Genomic DNA, 22,714 nt, shown 5'->3' with positions numbered 1-22,714 from the left:
CTTTAAACAGTATAGGAGAGTTCAGGTTAACAACAACTCAACTCTTGTTTGTGGCTAGCCACACTCTGCAAAACAATTTGACATTGCTGACCTGCAGATTCTATAATTCCGTGGTCAGCAGGGTGGCTCTTCAGAATTAAAATTTCAGAGTAAACAACAAGGGAATTATTTACATTCAGATGACCCCTAGTCTTTACACTTTTTATAAAGTATTGTCGTCTTTTATTTTATTATGTTGATGAAAATATTTTTATGCTTGAATGTACAGCATTTTGATCTGATTTTTCAGTTTGCAAATGTGCTATTAGATTAATCTAAATTTAGATTTGAATTTGGACAAAGTTTGGTCACATTAAAACTAAAAAACGGTCACAACCTTTATATTCCCATTACTTCCAGGTGCTTCCATGTAAGGTGGTAAAACTACATGCCAACAGAATGGTAACAATTTAAATTGAAAGTGAAGTATGATCCATTTACAAAGTTATGTACAGTAGTACACGCCGCTGGTTTAAATGGTCAATGGTTGGTGGTTGGCATCATATGAATCACACAAACATATGCCTTTTTATCACATGGATAGCTTTTCTCAACTTTGTAAATGTAAGTTCTTATTTTGACCTAAACCACTTTTCTAAATCAGTACTTTCTGTGTCATAACCATAGACTGTATAAAATATGGACGTAGTATTCGTGACGTCACCCATCTGTTCCTGAACGCTGTTTTGAAGCCAATCGACGTCGACAGCCATATTGGAAATGCAGAACTCAACCAGGCAGAGTGTGACGTAAAGGGGAGGAGTTTGAGCCTCCGAGCCAACAGCCATGTGTTCCCATCCGGGAGTCAAGTCAGTCATGTCTTTATTTGGGCAAAAACTTGTAATCTTAATATCTTCTGAACCGTCACGTTAGAAATAAATTCACCTCCCGTACAGTGTGTGCCAATAGAGAGATTAACTACGTAGAGCCAAGCTGTTTTTTGAACCAGGCTGTAAACATGTTTATTAATGCTGCAAAGATCGTCTTTTTTGAATTGGTGTCTATGTGGTTTCCGGTGTTTCTGCCAGCCTCAAGCGGATTCTCAATGAATTGCAGTTTATAACACTTCCGCATGGGCTTCATAGTTTGAGACCCGAGGTTGCCACTTGCTCATAACTGAACCAAACAGTGACTGTTTCACAGTGTTTCCACTTTTAAGAAAGGCATATTATCCCATAGTTGAAGTTGTGCAGTTAGCAACATTAAACATTAGGTGCCACCACCATGTAACAATGTTAAGAAGCCTTGGTCATTTCATGTACTTCTTTGCTACCAGGTTGGCAGAGATAACTTAAGACAATAACAATACTACAACAGAGTCTGATGGGGTAAGGAAAGGTGTTATCTAATCATTTAGCCCAATGTGCGTCATGAGTATGGAAGGTTTAACATACACAATAGCATGACTTCTTTTTAGTGATCTTTGAACATTTTCCGGGTCTCAGAAATACAGTGAGTTTAATTCCATAACCAAAAAGAACATTTTTTAAAATTGCTTTGCAGATGCCTTATCCTACTTCTGTAACCCATTTTCAGTCACCCTCCAGTCCATCTTTGTAATATCTGCCATCAGATCAGCCTTTAAATTGCAGTACACTGTGTTTCACATGAAGCAGATCAGACATATTCACCAACTGCTCTGGCAACTGAACAGTACGTATCACGACATCTATCCTGCCCCCATTAGCCTCCCTGAGCCTATATGACAGATGGAGCTGCCTCATGGTTTCCATCCTAAATCAAACTCCTCTATGACCAGCCCTTCTGATAATTAAAACAGATGAGAGAATATTAAAAGGAATGAAGCGTATGCAAAAGCAGTCAAAAATACCAGAGACCAGATGCTCAGCACACTCTGTCATTCCAAATTCAAACTGGAGCCCTTGTTACTGAGACTCACAATGGAGTGGATAATACAATGATCACTGTTCTTACCCTATAACACAACCTGGACATTTATACTGAGAAAGTTTCAACCTAGCAGGGAATTCTTTCTAAGGTTGTGAAAATTCCAGGAAGAGAAAATACAGCTATATTTTTTTTATACAATATATTCTGGATTTTAAGTTTGAGTCTATAACTAACACTCATGCTGGATTTGTAATATGATAAATTTTTAATGTTTGATTGGTTTGTCTCTTCTTTTACGCATTGGTGAAACAAAGTAAACAAAAAACTGCTTACCTATGTAAACCTTTTGCGGGGATGTAATACTGACACCTGAATCTGAAATAGTTCTGATGTTGTCAAAATGCTGTACCGTGTACTGATGGGTAGGGCTGGGCAATAATAATGATAATTATCGTGATATAATTTTTCTCAATACAAATATAACAAATGTATGATACAAAAATCGATATATTTCAACGCCCGTAATCCATAGTAACCTTAAACGGGAGTGCACTACTCACAACAATACTCTATAAACTGACACACAGCATACAATGTGATATATCTTTGTTGTAAATTTAAAGCAAAATATGTAAAGAACCTCAATCTGAGAAAAATAATAAATAATAAATAATATCTACAAACTAAAACTTCACAAAAATCTCGTCTTACACAAAAGACCTGCTTCCTGTTAGCACTGTCAGAAATGATGGATTCAAGAAGCTTTTCAGAGAACTAAATCCAGATACACGCTAACAAACCATCTGATTTCTAAAACTTTCAAAAATTTGCCTTTAAATGTAAATGAAATAATGATTTGATGTTTATCGTGATAATCATCGATATCGACTGATCTGAAAAACATTATCGTGATAACTTCTTTTTCAATATCGCCCAGCTCTACTGATGGGTACCCCAGTCAATACCATACTCCATAAGATACCATATATACATTAATGTACTAAAAACTCCCCAAATCCCAAAGTACAGCAATTTCAAGTTTAAAAAATGTCAGGTCTCTTCAATGCTCCTCTCAAGACAGCGGATGTAAAAAGAGGATGTGAGTTTAGCTGAGGTTTACTTTAATGTACTGAGACATGCCAAACAATAAAACAAGTAATCATATCACATCCAGAAGGTTATAGTTTTACAGTCTACAGTTTTAAGATAGTAGTAATAAAAGGTCCCTTTATCACAATACCATTTGATAGCTTCTCACTATCAGCGCATACTTTTCTGTTGCGTCAATTTTGGATGGAAAAATGGATACCAAATGGAATCTCTCGCCTTTCATCTCAGTTAACCCATTCAGCCATTACAGCAAATTATTTACACACACAACACACATATACTCGAACACACATAATCTCTAGGGTGCTTCTTCTGGCACCTGAGCCTTCTCATACATGCCACACAGTAAAGTGAGCTTTTGTACTGGTGCACTGGAGCACACAGGCCATGGCTGCAGCAGCATCTGGGCTGTGAAATGCTCACCACTCTCTATGCAACCTGCCCCCCTACCGCAGATGGGGCTCACCAAGCTGGAGGGGACCTGTAGCTGTCAGAAACCATGGCCTGCATGATAGATGATGACAAAGAACATATGTTGTCAGGGTCGCTCTGAAGCAAAGGGTCTGAGGAAATACATGAGAAAAAACCCTTCTAGCTATCATGAGACTGAAAGTAACATGAAATAAAAATCTTCTTTGTTTAACTAGTTTAAAAAGCTTTTTTTTTCTCTTGGTAAGCCAACTTTAAGCATTAACATTTCAGTCTTGCAAGCAACCCACATGGTGTTGCATGAGCACTGTATTGGTTTAGCACCTTACACACGAGTTGGAAAATTTGCTCAGAAACTAATCTAGGCCAAAGGCAGTGGTGTTTGTTGGCTGGCTCTGTGGGAACAGTGGGAGGAGAGAGGAGACGGGTTAGACTGCTGCCAGCAGCACAGAGCAGGATTATCAGAGTCGGGGCTCAGAGATTTTTTTTGTCAGTCTGGCCATGATTTACATTTGGGAATCTAGCTGTATAATAGATACTGTTTCTGTTGTTTAGATTGGCTGATCCAGAGGTGAAAAGCTAGGACTTAAAGTGGACACGTTTAGAGGCTGCCTGCCTGCAGATCCATTTAAAACACTTTTGCAGTTCATGTTGTGTGCACATGATTGATTTCAGCTTTAATATTACAGAAACGCTGGGGTCTATGTAGGTGTGTTGGTCCAGTTTGGTTCACATTGGGATAAACTAACATAACTTTGGTCTCCATGGACTTCAATACATCCAAAGTGCCCAGAGGATAGACCCTTTTGGTGTTCTACCTCATGTGCCAACACAAGGTTGTTGTTGGAGCTATTTGTTTATTTTTTGTATTTAGTTGTTTATTTAGTTTGGAATTAATAAGTAGTATTAGTTGTTAGATTTATCTAAACTTTTCTTTTTATAACTCATTTAAGTTAGATTTTGGGGTTATATTTTTTGCTAGTCATTTGTTTAGTATATTTAGATTTTTTGTACATTTAGTATTTCTTTTGTTTGTTTTTGTTACTTTGGTAATTAGGAACTGTGGGCACCGGAGGTTATTTAGGTAGGTAGGTGGCAGAAAGTCGGCATGCACCTGGGTGGGCCTATGGTTTTTTACCAGCGCAAGAGAGGCAGCAAGAGCTGTGAATTTCTTTGTTCCTTTTTGTTTGCTTGCTTGCCATCAGAAATAAACCATTGAAAACCGCTGAAATTTTGCATGGACATTAGACTTCTTTTGCCTGTGTACATCACATCCCCACGGTGCATCAATGACCCTTTGATTAAGTTTAGTTACAGTTTGAGTTTATACTTTAATTATTCTTTGAGTTTTTTATGACAAATGGCCACTACAGTTGTCATTTCTTGAAATTTCTCAAAACATATTGAACATACTTTCATATTTTGTACAAAAATTCATTTTCTCAACAGGATTATTATAATGTCATCTATTTACCTCACCAAGGACAACATTTTAATATCTAAAATGTTTGGTTTGGGGCAAAATTTGTGCAATAGAATGACATTTCAAACAGCCCCAGATATGTTTAGTGCTAATCAAAAGACTGTATGGAAGAATAGGATGTTGCATGATGTATCATTATATGGGTTAGGTTTGGATTGCAATATATTGTGTATCCCAGTACTGTTGTGTCATGATTATTGGTATTGTGGTCCATGCATTATGTATCGTAGCAAATTGCATTGTATCCCATTGCATTGCATTGTATTGCATCATATCACATCACATTATCGCATCACAAGCATCTCATCACATTGTATCATGAGTCACCTAATTAATTAGTGATTTCCAACCCAATTACAATAAATATCTCAGAATGAGTTAATGGTCTTAGCTAGTTACACGTTTTCTTCGGTAGGTCATGTTTTTGACCAGTGCTACCTTTGATTTACAAGTCTCTATCACAGCTGAAAATGTATTCCCACCTCTGGTTCCAAAAACACCATGACAGCAACATCCAAAATGCAAGAATCACAGCTCTTAAAAAGGACAGGCCTAAGGGTGGCGTTATGTTTGATATGCCCACTTCTTGTAGAGAATCAACGGCGCTACTTCTGAAATCTAAGGTTGTGAGGCTGAGATAATTATTATAGTTCACAATACAACTGCTTCAAATCAGCACGTCAGCATCTTTACTTTGTGAATATTAGCATGCTGACGGATGCACTGTTCTTAAAATACCACCAAGCTTAAATGCAGCCTCTCAGAGCTTGGTGGTAGATCACAGTTCCTTTCTGAAAGTCGACAGGCTGGACAGGTTTTCAGCTTAGTTTAGTCACTGAATGTGTTCCTAAACCTGAAATGGCCACAGGGAGCCAAATTGTTCTGCTTTAAGTCCATGTCATCTCTGTGAAAAATCATGCTGGCCCAGGCTATATAAAGACTGATACCTCAGGTGTGTTCCATTTGTGGTTCATCATTGTGTGTGCGTGTGTGTGTGTGTGTGTGTGTGTGTGTGTGTGTGTGTGTGTGTGTGTGTGTGTGTGTGTGTGTGTGTGTGTGGGAGTGGGTGTGTGTTTAGTGTGACTAACCTCATTAATGCATGGCTGCACGCTTCTGAATAACTACATGGTGGAATGGGAAAATAAATAACATGTGGGGGTTTAACGTTTTGGCAGAAACGGTCAGAGGGAGCGGTGGAGGGAGCATGCAGTGTGCTGGATTTACTGTTTTGAAGGACACACTGATATTTATACCTTCACATAGGAATGAATGATTTGATGAAAATAACAGATGGACAGGACATGTAGCTGCCAGGGATGAAAAACTGCATTTATCCTGGAGCAGGAAACATATGTAGAGTCCTTGTTAAGCAGGAGATAGAACAATGATGAGTTTAGCTCATTAATTATGTCAAACAAGTTGGCATTAATATTATTACATCTGTTCATTTTCAATTCCTATCCCAGTTTGTGTTCCTAACCTATTTACCATTTTGTGTCCAAGGGGTGGATGTCCCTGAAAGTATTTCATTATAATTTATTATGCTTACCCCAGTTGCATTAATGTGGGCAATTTTTCTTTCACTATCTCCACTGTCAGCAGAAAAAAATATCACTGCTGTATTCATTGAAGTCACTTTTTTTTTTTTTTGCAAATTTTCCTCTCTATCTGGATTTAATGATACTTTTGAAAATGTTTACTTATTTTTGTCCAGTGTTCACTGATGTATGAAGGACAACACATGGGGCTCCAGGGGACATATAAAGAAGATACACAGACACAGTCATTGGGGCAAGAGCTGAGATATAAGAAACCACTCATTTCCTTTCTGCACACACACACACACACACACATACACACATACACATACACACATACACACACACACACACACACACACACACACACACACACACACACACACACACACACACACACACACACACACACACACACACACACACACACACACACAGTTCTTTCAGTGGTTTATGCTCATTAGATGGGCTCAAGCCCACAGAGCTGCAGGAGTAAGGGGTGTTGTTAAAGCCAAGTCTTGGAAGTAAGAGTAATGAAGGCATGAATTAATTTAAACAAGCCCACACACTGTCAACCACACACCCCCAACACCCCCCACACACACCATTTACCAGCTATCTAAGCACACAATTAATGTTAGTGTAGCTCCACAGCACTGTATTGAACCTCTAGCAGTAAACAGTAATCAGCTCCAATCATACGTGTGCAATACATCAACAGAAAGATTAAAACATTGACTGATGGAGACAGCACCTCTTGTGGAAAATCAATATCAGCTAACATCCACTGATGCTATGAAGCTAATAACCAATAATGCTGCATTGATTGCAACTCTGAGGTTCAGCTATTGAGTTACAGATGAAGGGCTGCAGAAAATAATGGAGCACATGATTATCTCAGAGTGTGTGGGGGTGGGAGTATGTCTATGTCTGTTTCTGCATGTTTGTGTAAGTGTGTGTGTTTGTGTGTGTGTGTGTGTGTGTGTGTGTGTGTGTGTGTGTGTGTGTGTGTGTGTGTGTGTGTGTGTGTGTGTGTGTGTGTGTGTGTGTTGGGGGAGGGGGGTTCATACTCACCCATAAGTGGTGTTGCTGGCCCTCTTACTCGCTGCCCTGGAGCGGCTGGACTTCAACTCTCCACTCATGCTCATGTCTGCATGGAAGAGCAACCAATTAGCTTTGCACTAGAACAGCAAAGAGAATCATGAAGCAATACAGCAGCGGCACGAAACAAAGAAAAAAAATGATGGATCAGGTTTGTATATTTTTGTTTAAAGGGCAACATTAGAAAAATGGACGCACCAATGGACCACATATTTAGATTCCCTATTTTTTTTTAACCTGTAATAAAATCTATTTATTATTTTTACAGATAAACGTGTTTTAGCAGCTGGTTTAGCTGTATGCTGGGAAGCAGTCACTGTGGAGAGCACAAGAGGCAGAACGTAATCTGCTGTAATGTGATCCTGCATCTCAGCAATTATCTAATAATAATTTAACTGAAATTAAAGCTCTTGTGAGGGTTTCTTAGCTGCTAATGAGACGTACAGAAAATTGATACTGATGCATCTTTATGACCTACAAAAGCAAACAAGACCATCAGTGATATCATGATAATTTCAAGACAGTAATTTGTTAATGCTTAACCACTGCTTGGTGGGTGTCCGATGAAATGATCAATAGATCATTGCAGAAACAGCCTTTGTTACAGGGTAGATTTTGCATCAGAAAATACCAACTACAAATATAGAGGACAATTTCAGTGAAGACATAAGAGGTACCACTTTGTCCACAGGGGGCGCCACAATCAACGCACACTGAAAGTTCCTTACAGGAGCTTTAGTCTCCAAAAACAGATATCAGCAAACAAATGTAGCTAATAATCCTACTTGGATCTTGTTTCACAGCATCATCTCCATTCTTGCCTCTCAAGTTGATAGTCTGACTGAGAACAACAACCAGCGAAAAGAGGCTGGAACAAAGTTTTGAAAATACCCGATGACCTCTGAAATTAGACATCCAAACACTTTAACAATGAATAAATGTAATGTTGAATGAACGTTTTGTTTAATTTGGTCTGGCTCCCCTGATTTCTGCTTACAATCTGATGTAACGAATGAATGGACTCAAAGTCAAACAATGAGTGAAATTATAAAAGTCAACTAGAGCTAATACCCACTTACTTTGTAGATTGTTGTTGTAATCCTCATCATATCCCATTCAACCTTTTATTCATTCAGCTGACACTCCTCAAGACTCCTAACAAGCTTGCAAAGTTTCTACATCTTCACTAAATGTTCAAAGAGCCAGATTTGGATCATTGTAGGCAGAATTCAGCGCTCATGTCACCAGTGGAGGGGGATTAGTTTACATGGTGAACATATTATTCCAACCCCATACTTTGTTTGGACAGATTAATCAAACTACACCCAAGCTTACTTTTTATTATTATAAGTGTAATTTTCATTGGTCTGGTTGCTGCCATCATTTGACATGTAAAGAGTCAGCAAGGACTGATATTGGCTGTTTTTCTTGCATATCTTCTACCACTCTGTGCTGATTGCCTCTGCCATTCCCACCCAGCTGTTCTCCTCCATTGTTGTCTCCCATCTGCAAGCATACATCCAAAGACTGATGCAGCTTTAGACTTGTCTTAAAAGCCAAACAGCATCTCTCTCCTGCTAACACCTCTATACATCCGCTTGAATTGGCAAATTAACTGTGAGTCATCTTGATTACGGACAATGCCAACAGCTCATCAGTGATTTACCAAAGGTGAGTGTAAAGTTGGGGAAAAAGCAAAGGAGTAAAAATAGGGAGAGGGGAGAGGAGGCCAGTCTGACATGGACAGATGGGTGGTGAATGGAGTGTGACTGGGCCAGCTGCACATACACTCGCACAGCGTGACTGTCAAATGGCTGGAAGCTACAATTAATTAAGTATGGCTCCGAATGTGTGAAGAGAAATTTAGACACGTGTATGTGCCTCTACCTCCCGCAGCAGAGATAATTTTCTGACAGTTTAGAGTCAAACAGGGATCTGCTGGATGGCTTCTCTGCAGCCAACAGAGTCTCTGCAGGTGAGAAACTGGCTCCTGCTGCTGGCACTTAAACTATTACATGTCTGAGCCATGCATGTATGCACAGACAGATAACTGTAAGAGTGTAGTTAGAGGAATATACGACAGAGTATGAGGCATGCTTTAAAGCTGCTGCGGGGAGTTACTGGCTTATGAGACAGACTCAAATTCAAAATGATGTCTCTATATGAGCAACAAAATCAAACAGGACAATCAAGACACAATTTACCATTTTTTTATGGTTATTCTTAATGCCTGTTAGTGCTGTGACAGGGTAGGAGCCAGGCATGTATATATATATATATATATATATATATATATATATATATATATATATATATATATATATATATAAAAGACTATTCCCTCTATAAATACATTTGACAGAAGTTGAACCGTCTTATATTCTAGGTGAAGCTGTCAATATTTGTTACAACAGACGGCACCACTGATCTGTAAAGCAAGTGTACCCGTGAGGACTGAGGCCAGCAGTCACTCACCGCTATGCTACTCTAAACTGGAACAAGTGAACCAACAACTGAGACAGAGTTGTCATGCTTGTTTTGAGAAAACAGAACAGTGCAAATGAGACCTTACACAAGTGTTATGTTTTTAGGATGGTTGAGCCCAAAACAATCATCTTAAAATGCGTGTAAGTATGTTTTTGAAAAATGAGTTGGAGGTAAGCCCATTACTAGACCCGCCATCCATCCAATAGACCTCAGGGTATTTTAAATGAATGCTATTAAGATGAGAAATTCTAATTCATGATACATACAATGTGTTTGTTTTATCATTATTGTAATTTAAATAGATTTCTTTATAAAAACAAGATCTGGTCTTCAAAAAATGTTTGTCTAAGAATTAGTCACGAAAAGGACGGGTCCTCCTTAAATCAAATACGTCAATTTACAATTTGTTTTTATGAGTTAATATTTAATAATTACAGTAAATGGACATGTACTTATTTCTTGTTATGCTTCTCTATTCTTTGTGACCACTCAATGTGCTTTAACACTACTTTTCAAATTAGCCCATTCACGCCACATTCATACACTGGTGGCAGAGGATGCTGTAGTCGGGGACCAACAGTGTTAACTTCCATTTCATTCATTCACACTCAGGACAAAAACAACAAAGAGACAAGACACTTCATCCACAGGGGGCGCCAAAATCTATATGAAATAGAATACCTTAGAGTAGCTTTAAACATATCAAACAAAGGAACATAATACTAAATACTACAACTTGGGATAAGTCTCAAGCATGTCAAAAAAGTATTAACAGAGCAGTGTTGAAGCTGCTGTTGGTAGGAATGGTGTAAAAAACATTGCTTTTTTTCTGCTGGGTTTGGATAAAAGGTCATAATGACCATCGGTACTCATCGGTAAGTGGAGTAATTTGAGACTATTGCGAAATCTCCCGGTTTTCCAATGCCTTTGTATCAAGCAATGTTATTATTCCCCTCGTTGCCGTTATGATGGACCAATCAGAGCTAATCTCCAATCCTCTGTCCTGATTGGTTAAGGGGCGGCCCCTACTACATCCTCTGATTGGTTATGAGTTCGGCACTATCATGACTGCACACGCCGATCTGTGTTGGGGGGCTAAGAGGAAATCTGGTTGGGAGGGATAGTGTTGACATTCGAAGTCCCTCTCTCTGAACAGATGTTTACTCTGTGACTACCAACAGCAGCTTTAAGGGGACTTAGATTTGTGTGATCACGTCTTAGATACAGATAAAAAAAAAATAGGCCTTTAAGATAAGGTCCCAAGGAGGATTTCATTTTTTTATTTTAAGAAACTATGAACATGAAACTAAACTACTCCATAAAGTTTGTAATGGATTTCTTTTATTAAACTATCTTTTGGGCATTTTTTGCCTTTGCCTAGTGACAGACAGCTTAAAAGAGACAGATAGTAATGTAGGGAGAGAGAATAAGGGTGGGCATGCAGCAAAGGGTCAAAGCCAGGAGTTGAACCAGCTACCTCTGTGAAGAGCACTGTACATGCTGTGTGCGTTTTAACCACTCAGACAAACCAGTGCCGAAATAATGCACTCTAAGGAAGTAAATGCCTGATTGTGATCCTATAAGTTAACATATGAAACTGTTAACTCCCTCTCATTGCTTATCCCTATACTGGATATACTTTTTTTTTGTAATACACCAGTGTATTAGTTTCATCTGACAGTGTATTCCAACAGAAAGATGAAAAAAAAATGACAACAATAGAAGAGTGTGATATGTTTCAGAAACGAATCTCTAAAAATACAACAGACAGTTCCTCATGTGCACAGATTCTGGCAGAAGTGATTTTGTGGCAGGCAGAAACACAACAGAGTTTTTATGATGTGTTTGCCGAGCAGCGTGATGACTGTATGATTGACTATAGAGGAAGCCATTACACAGGAAGGGAAGGAAGCCGCTGAGCACAGTTGCCTTGCTCTGCGGGAACTAAACCTCAGGAGGCAATCAGACTGCTATTTGGTAAACAGAATCATATACGCCATCATCTGCTATAAACTCTGACACCCACACACACCTACACAAACATACAATTCTTGTGTTTAAGTTAAATCTTTGGATTACATCTTTTATGTGATGCATTTTGTGATGGTCATTTGCTGTCTGAGGTTCGGGTTGAACATCTTTTGTGAAATTAACAGCTTTGTTCTTTTGCTGCAAACTCAAAACGTTCAAGTTTTTTATCAGTTCAGCAAAGTGTAGATTATTTTAATTAAAGTGGTGGCAGGATTATGATGGATGTATTATGTGTGGGCCTCACATAGGCTCCCTCCCTCTCTGCCTGGCTATAAACTCAGAGGATAACACAAATATTGAAGTCATTCTTTTTAATGTGGCAGATGATGAATGCATTAATAATGGAGGCTTCGGTTGTTATTTTGATCATTCTATAGATACTGTATCTCTATCTGTTCCTTTAGACTTAAATGACACTGTTCCACATTTCTATGCATGATATGAGAGACAAATCAGTGATAAACACTCTGCTAATATATTGTTGAATGCAGATTTAATGACTGATCAAATGTTGACAAATATGCAGCTTCTCCTGTGAAGACTCTTTGTCTGTGTTGAAACTGACCAGACTTGAAACAATTATTATTATTATCACATCTGTTCTTGATGAATTCATGCAAAGATCAAATCACATTTCTATTTTTAATGTCCACATTAAAAGCAGAGCTAAGTGAGTGCTTTGTCAGACAAAGCTTGAGAAGGATACTCAGAAGGTACAATCATAGGAAACCAAATAACGAGGCCAAACAAAAGTAAGACAACAACACACCACATGTGAGGTGTAGTTAAGAACTGGTGTCTCATTTCTGAAATAATATTTGCTGAAATAGTGGTACATTTTCTTTGTTGACACACATGTTTGAATACCTTAAAGACAGATACTGTTCATCGTACCCGTCAAACATTTTAGCATGTTTATATAATCACCCCCGGCAGTTCACAATAACATCATGTGACACTGATGGGATGATTCTTAACAAAGGCCAGTTGAAACTGATACAAGTTTAGAATACTTCAGCTAAAATGGGAAGGAGAAATCAAATAGAAATTAAGCAGACAACATATTTGTAAAAAGAAAGAGAAAGAGAGAGAGAGCGGATGGACGCATCAAGGTAACACAAACAGCCATAATCAGTAATAAAGCTAAGCCTCTTCCACAGTCTACAATCTGTCACTGTATTTTGTATCAACGGACATCAGGCTGAGTGCCAGACTGTCATAATGAGCCAAAGTGAGAGCTGCTTAATCACACTACTTCGTCAATAAAGTGACAGTTACTATGTGGACAAGATTTCCTAAATTCCAACATTTTTTAGATACTGGATAGAAAAAAAAAGCAGAAGTGCTTCACCAGACTCTAAATCCATCCTGCTGTGGTTTACTTCAATTCTGTACCAGCTACAGGGAAGGCGCACTGCATGAAGCTGTGTTTAACTTCTCTGCACATGTATTATTCATGTGCAATCAAAAAACTCAAGAGTGAAACATCACAAAAGACTATTAGCCTCTGTAGAAACAGAGACTTTTTAAACAGCCTTTTTTGACAAGCAGCCCCATCGTCTGTGCAACCACAAGCGCAAACACACGTGCCATCACTTCTGAATTCTGGGAAAAAAAACAAAATAATTTGCATTGAGAACAAAACACAGTAATGTGCACAAGAATATTTTCTCCTGTAAATTGTGTTAATCTGAGAACTTTGAAGTCACTCATGTAGGCGTGATCAGATAATAAAATATTGCTGCATTTTCTGTCTGCCTTCATCATTTTCTGTCCTCCTACAGTCATTTTTCATGCAATGGGTTGCAACTCATCACTACAATTTCATTTTTTTTTTCAATAATTATCAAAAATAATTTCAGGACAGAACACAAATGCTCTGATTGATGAGTGACACATATTTTCATGCTTATTTCAATCCGAGACAACACAGTGTTCTGTAATCCTGTTGACACATGCTTTTTTGTAAACATCCCACCCAACAAGACAAAATGACAAAACGACAGCAACTGAACGTCTTTGCAACAATTATTTACACAGACAACTGGGACGGAAAAATGTATCCCACTCTGGCAGATGGGTGAATAAGTCTTATACTGTGGTGAAAAACATGCTGCACAAAGTTTTTTCATTGTGTCTCCTATTAGTTGCACAGTTTCAATTATTACTGAGACATACAGCCTAAAGTGTCAGTGAAGTTTTGGACAATGTAACAACAGGCAGGCTCAAGAAAGCTATACCGGAGCACTTCTGGGGCCTGGTTGGTGCCACTACAAAAAAAAAAAAAAAGAAAACCGCTCTCCTGTTGTCTTTTGTTGTCTTCTGTTTTTTGCTTTGGAGAAAAAACTTCCACGATACGTCTTCAATGCATACCAGTAATGGCACTACTAAAAACTACAACTTTTTGATCCCTTAAGTCTGGAATTAAAGAAGATAAAATGCAATTTGCAATGAAGCACAATGAGAAACAATCTAATACTTTTAATTGCTTTGAAAAAAATAATCTAGATTTTTCTATCTGCTTCATTCAAATGTTCAACTCTCTGTAATCTTACTGTTAAGTCCGAAGTTTTAGACCATGGACTTCCAGGTAATGTGTATCTTGTGTTGTCACGCTTAGTGTTTTAAACCTTTTCTACTTCAGAAATAATACATGTACTACCTTTTAAACTCACTTGCCTTTTTTTTTAATGAGGCAGTCAGGAATCCACAGTATAAGGAGGACGTCGTTTTTTGAATGTGGATACAAAGTGTATAGTGCATGTCTCTTACTGACCAGCTCTGCACTCTGTCAAGCTACATTTTCTTCATATCCTGTACTGCAGCTGACCTCAGGTCAGACTTAAAACAACCATGAAGCTAAGTGCAGAGTGATCATAAGCATTACTGGCAACATAAAACAAGAGTTAAAATCCCAACAGATCAAAAGCTCAGCAGAGGAACAAGAGAGGGAAGGTTGACAGGAATATGTTATTAGTGAGAAAAGAGATGTGCGGCATTACAGTTGGGGAGAGAAAGTAGAAAGTGACTGTGCATGAACTGAGTTATATGAAGCATAGAATGCAGAGAGGACCTGTTATGTGTGTGTTAAAGTCTATTTAATTTATCTTAATCTCTTCCCCAGTAAAAATGTAGTGTTTTGGTTTGTAGAGTTTTCTAAACTGGTGTGGAAGTTGTAAGTAGGTTTCGTTGCATGTTTGTAAATGTGCCTGTTTAGACTTGTTCATCATAAAAATGCACTAATAATTCCACAGTTAAGTAAAAGAAAACAATGTGTTTGATGTAAGCTTTTCTCTGTGAGCATGGAGAGCAGGTGCTGACCTTGCCAATGTTAGAGACAGGCTGAGCTTTGATCATATGTACCCGTGTGGTTTTGTCTAAGCCTTGAAGTTTCCCTGCATGCATCTTTATGCACCACAATGTTCAAATCCAAACCTCAAAAATCCCAATGAACCTTTACCAAACCATCCCCTGACTGAACTAGTTCATTGGTACAGAAAATCAAGAAAATACACAACAAACATAAATGGATACAAAAGTGAAAAGGACCTGGGATAATATGCAGTGAAGCAAACCAAGGCTGATTCTGTGGAGAGAACGGTTGTACAGGGAAAGGCAGAAGAAGGAAGGAGAGAGCTCAAAAATGAAAGGTGGAAAATCTTGTCCTTTAGAAACACATCTCTGCATACAAACATCCTCTAACACATGCATACATACACACACACACACACACACACACACACACACACACACACACACACACACACACACACACACACACACAGACAGAGGAATGAAGCTTGGTATACTCACATCTTGGGCTGAACAGGGTCATATCAGGGATACAACACAACCAGCAGATAAATAGAGGAGAGAGGAGCCGGATCTCTTTGCTTTTCTCTTGCAACTCTCTCCTTTAGCGTCCTCACTCTTTGCTGTGTGTGTGTATGAGATAGTGTGTGAATTTAGGCTGCTGCTCGGCTGACTGCTGATGATACTACTGAGTCAGTAACAAACCAGCTAGAGAAGCACTGGCGGGATGTACCAAATGTCTTCCTCTGGCAGGGGTGGAGAGGGGTGCACCGGGCTGTTCCATCAGCAGGAGCACAGGCAGGAGGATTGGATGAGGGTGCAGCTGCTTTCCCCTCAGCAACAGGAGCTCAGGGCTTACAAATTCCAGCCAGGCGGAGAGGAAACTGCTGGAGCATGTGCAAGTGTGTGTGTGTGTGTGTGCGTGTGTGTGTGTGTGTGTGTGTGTGTGTGTGTGTTTGTCTTAACCGCTAAACTTTGCACACGTTAAAGAGCAGGAACCCAAAGACACAGCTTTGCACTTGCTTCACTTTTCTCTGAAAATGTACAGATTTAAAGACTTTGCATTAAAAAGGAAAAAACAGCTAAATGGTACATAGACACAGTCGGAGGGATTTGGGGGAGTGGGGGGATTTAACATATTCTAACAGGATCATTTATGTACCAATTGATTATTATCTAGAATACAGGCATTATGGGAATAATACTCACACACACACAAGCAATAAAACTTGTTAGAGGTCCACTGATCTTTTTTTCCTCTTTCATTTATTTATGTAATTTTCAGTGGTTCTTTAGATGCCTATCAGTTTTAGCATGGAAGACAGTATTCTCCCTTATGTCCATGTTTCCTTAAATCTCATGTGAGGAGAATTAGTTGGTCTTGACTTGACTGAGACTCGAGCACTGCTGGATTTTACGGTGGCCCTGAGAGCTCACAGCACTGCAACGTAAGAAAAATACATCGCATGATTCGGCCTATTGCAGTGATCTGCTGAATCTTGCGATCACAATGTTAAAATAAATCAAAAACACTTCACTTTTTTATCTCATTTTCCAACACCACTGACAGTAAGATAACCTTAATAGTGCTGTGACTCAAAATCTGTGTCAACAACAAGCGTGTTCGGACCTGTGCATCACTTTTAAGTGTCCTCTGGAAACACTTCTGTTGTGTTGCGGTCTATTTGCAGCGCATTTTTCTAATGTGTTGTGCTGTGGTCTTTGCAGCGTGTTTTCTAAATGCAGTGCATCTGTTGTCAAATTGATGAAGATGTTTTCTTTTTGCATGTGTTTTCTTAAAGGTGACATATCATGCAAAATCGACTTTTTAATGGTTCTCTACCTGAAATATGTTTCCCTGGCGTGTCTACAAACCCCCCGAGAATTAAAAAAATCCATTCTGCCCCTGTTCGGATTTCTCCACCTTTCTGCAAATGTGTGTGAAACGAGCCGTTTCAGACTGTGTTTTTCTTAAGTCACAACGCCATCCGGTCTGTAACGGAAGTCAGAGCTCGGAGCTTGTTCAGCCCATAGACTGTATAAAATACAACTCAACTCCTCCCCTGTTTTTTCATTACCTGCACACGTATGTGCTAACAAGGAGCTTAGGAGGGAGGCATGCTAGTTGTATGCTGTCTTAATAAACACTAAGGTCGGTTTTACTCCCCACGTCTGCAGATTTAAAGATCTAGTGGATGATTTTTATTTTTCATGGAAAAGTGCTAGCGCTAGTTAGCATAGCCACAAAGCTACATGTTCATAGCTGTGTACCAAGACACACGTCGACATACTGACAAATAAAACAACAAGAAACACTAAATCTGTGACCAATCCTTCAGAAAGGTCCTGCTGCAGGCGCCTCTCCGTCAGGATCAGATTCTGGATCAAATTCAGAGAGTTGAAGTAATGCGATCTGTGAGCAGCCGTGTATATTCAGCCAACATGTAAACATTAGATTAGCGTGCTGGACAGGCGGGGCCACAACCACTTCCTGAGGGGGCGTGGTCAGAGAGATCACTCTCATTTAAAGGCACAGACACAGAAAACATCTTCTGAGCAGGGCTGGAAAAGATGGGTTTACAGGCTTGCCAAAATCTAATTTCAAATAGTTTTTTTGAGCAATAAACTTTAAAAACATGTTTTGGGGACCTCCTAGACCAATATATTTTTATGAAAAAGAGCATAATATGTCACCGTTAAGTTGCAGTGCTGTGAGTTCTCAGGGCCACCATAGGATTTGGACTCAGATTTACTGATAAAGACTTTTTAATTGTTTTGTTAGGTTTTTGTATGAGGCCTTGTGTGTTCGCCTGCATGCAAGTTCAAGTGCTGTCTTTTACAACAGCTCCTACCAGGATGACTAAAGGGAAATCATGAATTATTGCATTATAGATTTTACAGTAAATGTAGCAAGAGCAATGTAACATGTTTGATATGTAAAATTACCATTGAGGATAAGACAGGGACAAGCTTTATCAGCCACCTGTTCAGGATACACCCAGAGAAGTAAGAGAGATGCTAAAGTTACTCGAACTGGATCCTGTTACTTGGATGTTAATGTTACTGTTAGCAAGCTATCGCCTATGTCAGCAGCCAAAGTGATTCTACCACAGGGTCCAAGATGTTTGGTTAGGTTAGGTTCAGTTTTATAGTAGGTGGACTGAAGGTATAGAGTAAAGAAGCGATACCTGTTTGATCCCAAAGTAGTCGAAATGATGAATGATGATGAGAGCTGTATCTTCATTTATAATTTAAATATCCAGACACACCAACAGGTTCAGTCAGTATCTAATGTTGATAAATTAAATATGTTCTCTACATATCCAAGAAGTCCCACACAGTCAATCAAGATTCATAAAGTGAATAGTTTGGAGTAACACAGCAGCTCTCCAGTAATAAATAATATTAATAACAAGGACTAGACTCAGATTCTCGGATTCTTCTTTGGTGACTCAAACTTAACTCAGATTTAAACACGGGGAACAAGGACTCGACTTGAGCTCGAGGTTTGGTGACTCGACTAACACTGGTTTATGAATCTGTTACTGCAGGGCAGGTGTTGGACAACATGATTTACAGCAGGCTGCAGAATGAGCTCAAATTCCCCCACAGAAGATTTAAAACATGTATGTTTCTTGCCTTGCAATGTTACCTGCCAGTGTATTCTCTTATTGCTCTGTGATTATGTAAGACCTGAGACAAAAAGGAATAATGAAAAGCACAACATTTTCAGTCTTACTTCGGCATGTTTGATGAACTAATGAGCAATTATATGTTTGAAATGCTAAGACAAACAGGGACTTAATCTCCACAGTAAGCCTGAACCACTCTGAATAGGTGAGCTGCATGTAAACAGACTGAAGCCTCTGATAATCTCCAGCAGTATCATTATTTTTGCATAACATTTCCATTGCTGAGTTCCTGATTGTAACTAATGCCTCGTTTGGAAATCACAGCAAACTAAATCCTTTCCTCACTTTTTGCAGACTGTGCATGCAGATTAATCGTTGTTCCATTTTTGTTGTAGTTGAAGAGAGAATTCACCTGAGGGTGTTCAATCTTTTCTGGCACCCGAGGAGAGGCTTTCATGTGAGTTTAATTAGCTTCTTTAACAACCAACACAGAGTAAGACTGGCTGTAAGCCAAACTTTAATCTTAGTCAACTCTAAAATGATTATTACCTCTTTTCACACTACACTTAACCCAGGCACAATTTCATTATTAAGCTGTTAACCCCTGGATAACTGGGCATTCAGCCGTGTGACAGGGGGATAAATTAGCCTCTGCATTGTAACAGAAAAATATTATGAGTGGTGTTCCTGCTCAAATATAATGCAGATGGATGAAAGATTTTGATTGTTTCTTTGTTTCATTTGTAAACTAAATTATCATGCAAGGTGAGGATCAATATGTTTGAACACATATTAGCACAATGCTGTATTGATGTGATGAATTTTTAGTGCTTGTATGACAATGATTACAGTATAATTACCCTAAATCACAGTGGTTGTAATGCAGTGCTCTCACAGTCTTGTTTTTGTGCAGCCCTCTCTGCTCTGATGTCAGTGTTGAAATGTGTCTTACGTCAGCATTACTTTGATAAAACATCAACTCCCTGAGATGATTGAATGAGGGTAAATTGCCATTATGCTTTTCTTATGAACTGCTACTGAATAACATGGTGCACATTAACATTAACAATAACATTGCACAACCCACAGATGCTCGAATGGATTGAGATCTGTAGAATTTGGAAACCAAGTCAACACCTTGAATTTGTTGTCCTGTTCGTGGCATATGCTCTTTTTCATGGCAAAAGTCAGATGTATCAAGAGTGAATTGACGGTTGAAATGTGCGGTGCCTCACGCCAACTTCAGGGCTGGCATACACACATTTCTACAGCTGTTGATCCTTGTGCACAGATTCATACATCTGGATATTTTTGTGCGTACAGTGTTTTTTGGATTTGAGCGTACGCCATGTTTCAGTAGGAAATCCACGCAAGTCTTTGTACATGAGGCCCCAGGTCTCCTGCTTCCATTGCTCAAACTCCCAGTTCAGATGATCAAGTGTCCATCGAACACATGCTACACAGTATATACAACTAACTCTGACACAGTGTTCTGAAACCTTTTTATCAGAACTTTGTCTACAGTTGGGGCTCCAGGAGCTTGTCAATATCACACACAATACGATGTTTATGGAAGCAAACGTGGAAGCCACTGAAGTCAGCATGGTTTACCATTTCATGTTGAAATTGATGTGCAGCAGAAGCTGCAGACATATGATCAGATGACAGTGATGAGGCGAAAGAGGAGATAAAATCAGATTTTTACTAATTGCTTTCTGATTCCTTCTCCTGCCCGTCCCGCCAACAAAGAACTGGGATGAATGTCACTTGATAGTGATGTCAAAGTTGTATGCTCATCTTGTCCTGTTCAAACTGAGGCCATATAGCATACCTGACTTTTATCTTGGATTAGGACCACATGTGAAGGAGACCCAGCTGTAATGCGAAATGATCCTGTGTGGTTGTGCTTTTCTGTCTTACTGTCTTAATTCTGATTTGAGTCAGCATTGAGGATCCCCTTGAAAATGTGGTGCTGCATCTCAAGGGGCGATTCTTTAACAAATTCACTTCACTTCAATAAAAAAAAATAACATCAGACATTACTAATAACTACATTACCAGGAGGATGAAAGAGACAGAGCAGGGTGATCGTCTGGAACAAAGTGGCTCAAAAGTAAGAAAAGTTAACCAACAACTGAGGCGGAGTAAAGTTGACCTTCTAACAGGATCATTTATGGAGCAACTCTTCAGAGTTTCTTTTTTTGTTTGGTGACATCGGGGGTTTGTTATATTTCTAAGTTAATAGTTACTAATTCAGACATTAAACAACTGTCAGGCAGCCAAGAATTATTGTATCACAGAGTGTGATGTTTAAAGATTGTGAGCCCAAAAAGACCATCTTGAAAACTACTAACAGTTCCCTCAAAGCAGCGGCTTCCAAGAGATTGACAGCAGAATGTGTATTTTGCTGAAAAATGGATCAAAGGTATGCCCATTACCATCATCCAGAAAGACTTAGAGATCCCCATAGATGCTATGGTTGTTGTTTTCCTAACTGAGAGGGATGGAGTAATAACTAATAAACTATAGGTTATTTTCATATTCATGGTGTTATTGCTAAATACAGGTACAACAGGTACCATATCATTTTCACGGACTAACAATTCAGATTAATCTCAATGTAACTCTGCAGTCTAAAAGATAGAGAACACAGTATTATTTAAAATGGGGTAAAAACAGCATTCCTTATTTTCCTTCAATTTCTCATTAACCTAGTTTCAAAAACAATTGTTTTCTTCGTAAAAACAAGATCTGGTCTCCATTTTTTATTCCCCAAAAAAATCATCATGAAATGAGGGGATTGTCTTATGATAAGAGTTGTCCTATAGTCAGACCAATATGTGTATAGATTTTGAGACAGCACTTTCCATAGCAGACAGGTCAGTTGTTAGTCTTTGTGTTGCGCACCTTAAACCACTGTTAATCTTCATAAAACGTAAATCAAAGCTCCGAAAGTTGTTCCAATAGCAGCATACCAGTGTAAGTGTACCATGCTAAAATTCACACTATTGGACAATGTGGAGGTCTAACAGGAGGGGAATAAAACCTCTTAAGAAGAGTGGGGAAAGATGTCATGAAAAGGATGAGATGAATTCATCATGCCAAAAACAGCTTTTCACTGAATTCACATATGAGTCTGACTCTGGCAAACAGTCACAGTCATCTTAATAATGCTCCTGTTGGCTTATAAAACTGTAATTCTAAGAGATTAACTGAATAAGTGTATTTTCTTATTCATTCCCAGTCAGGGGTTTTTAATAGGTTTTCCAGACCAGACTGCATCAAATGAGCAAGAATTCAAACTGTCACCCCCGTGTGAAAATTGCAGCACTGCCAAAGCTGCTCCTGGAGGCTGGAAATCATGAACATGTACAGACAGTTCTCCCTATATATGCAACACACCAAAAAATAAATGTACTCACTATTTATAACTCTACAGACTGTGGTGTGTGTGACTTTCTAAACCAGGAGCTTGTGGGTCAGCTATCAGAGGGATTAAAAAGAGAAACGGCAGAGAGGTGTGGGGGCTGACAGAGAAAGAGGTAGAACCCAACTTGATGCAGACCTGACTGACTCACCAACACATAAAGGGGTTAGAGAGAGGGCCTGAGCTAGAGGAGAGGAGACAAGAGAGAAATTAGCCTGCATGCAGAGAAAATTGTTCTAATGAATGTAGGAGTACAAGCATATGAACACATACA

General features: G+C 38.9%; 1 protein-coding gene across 2 annotated transcripts in view; it reads right to left on the bottom strand.

The window, feature by feature from the left end:
• si:dkey-234i14.2 (heterogeneous nuclear ribonucleoprotein C) overlaps positions 1–16,173 on the bottom strand; it is a 58,983-nt gene extending 42,810 nt beyond the window's left edge. Inside the window, exons 1-2 of one of the 2 annotated variants that reach the window (XM_034680987.1) lie at positions 15,883–16,173; positions 7,525–7,600 (exon numbers count right to left, since the gene is read on the bottom strand). In XM_034680987.1, the coding sequence (XP_034536878.1) occupies positions 7,525–7,600; positions 15,883–15,904 (98 nt within the window). In that variant the 5' untranslated portion in view covers positions 15,905–16,173. The remainder of the gene's footprint in view (positions 1–7,524; positions 7,601–15,882) is intronic. The other variant, XM_034680986.1, reaches the window with a different exon arrangement.
• Between the last annotated feature and the right edge of the window lie 6,541 nt (positions 16,174–22,714).

The sequence above is a fragment of the Notolabrus celidotus genome, chromosome 3 (assembly GCF_009762535.1).
Source record: "Notolabrus celidotus isolate fNotCel1 chromosome 3, fNotCel1.pri, whole genome shotgun sequence".
NCBI lineage: Eukaryota > Metazoa > Chordata > Actinopteri > Labriformes > Labridae > Notolabrus > Notolabrus celidotus.
This window is presented reverse-complemented; position numbering and strand designations above follow the sequence as displayed.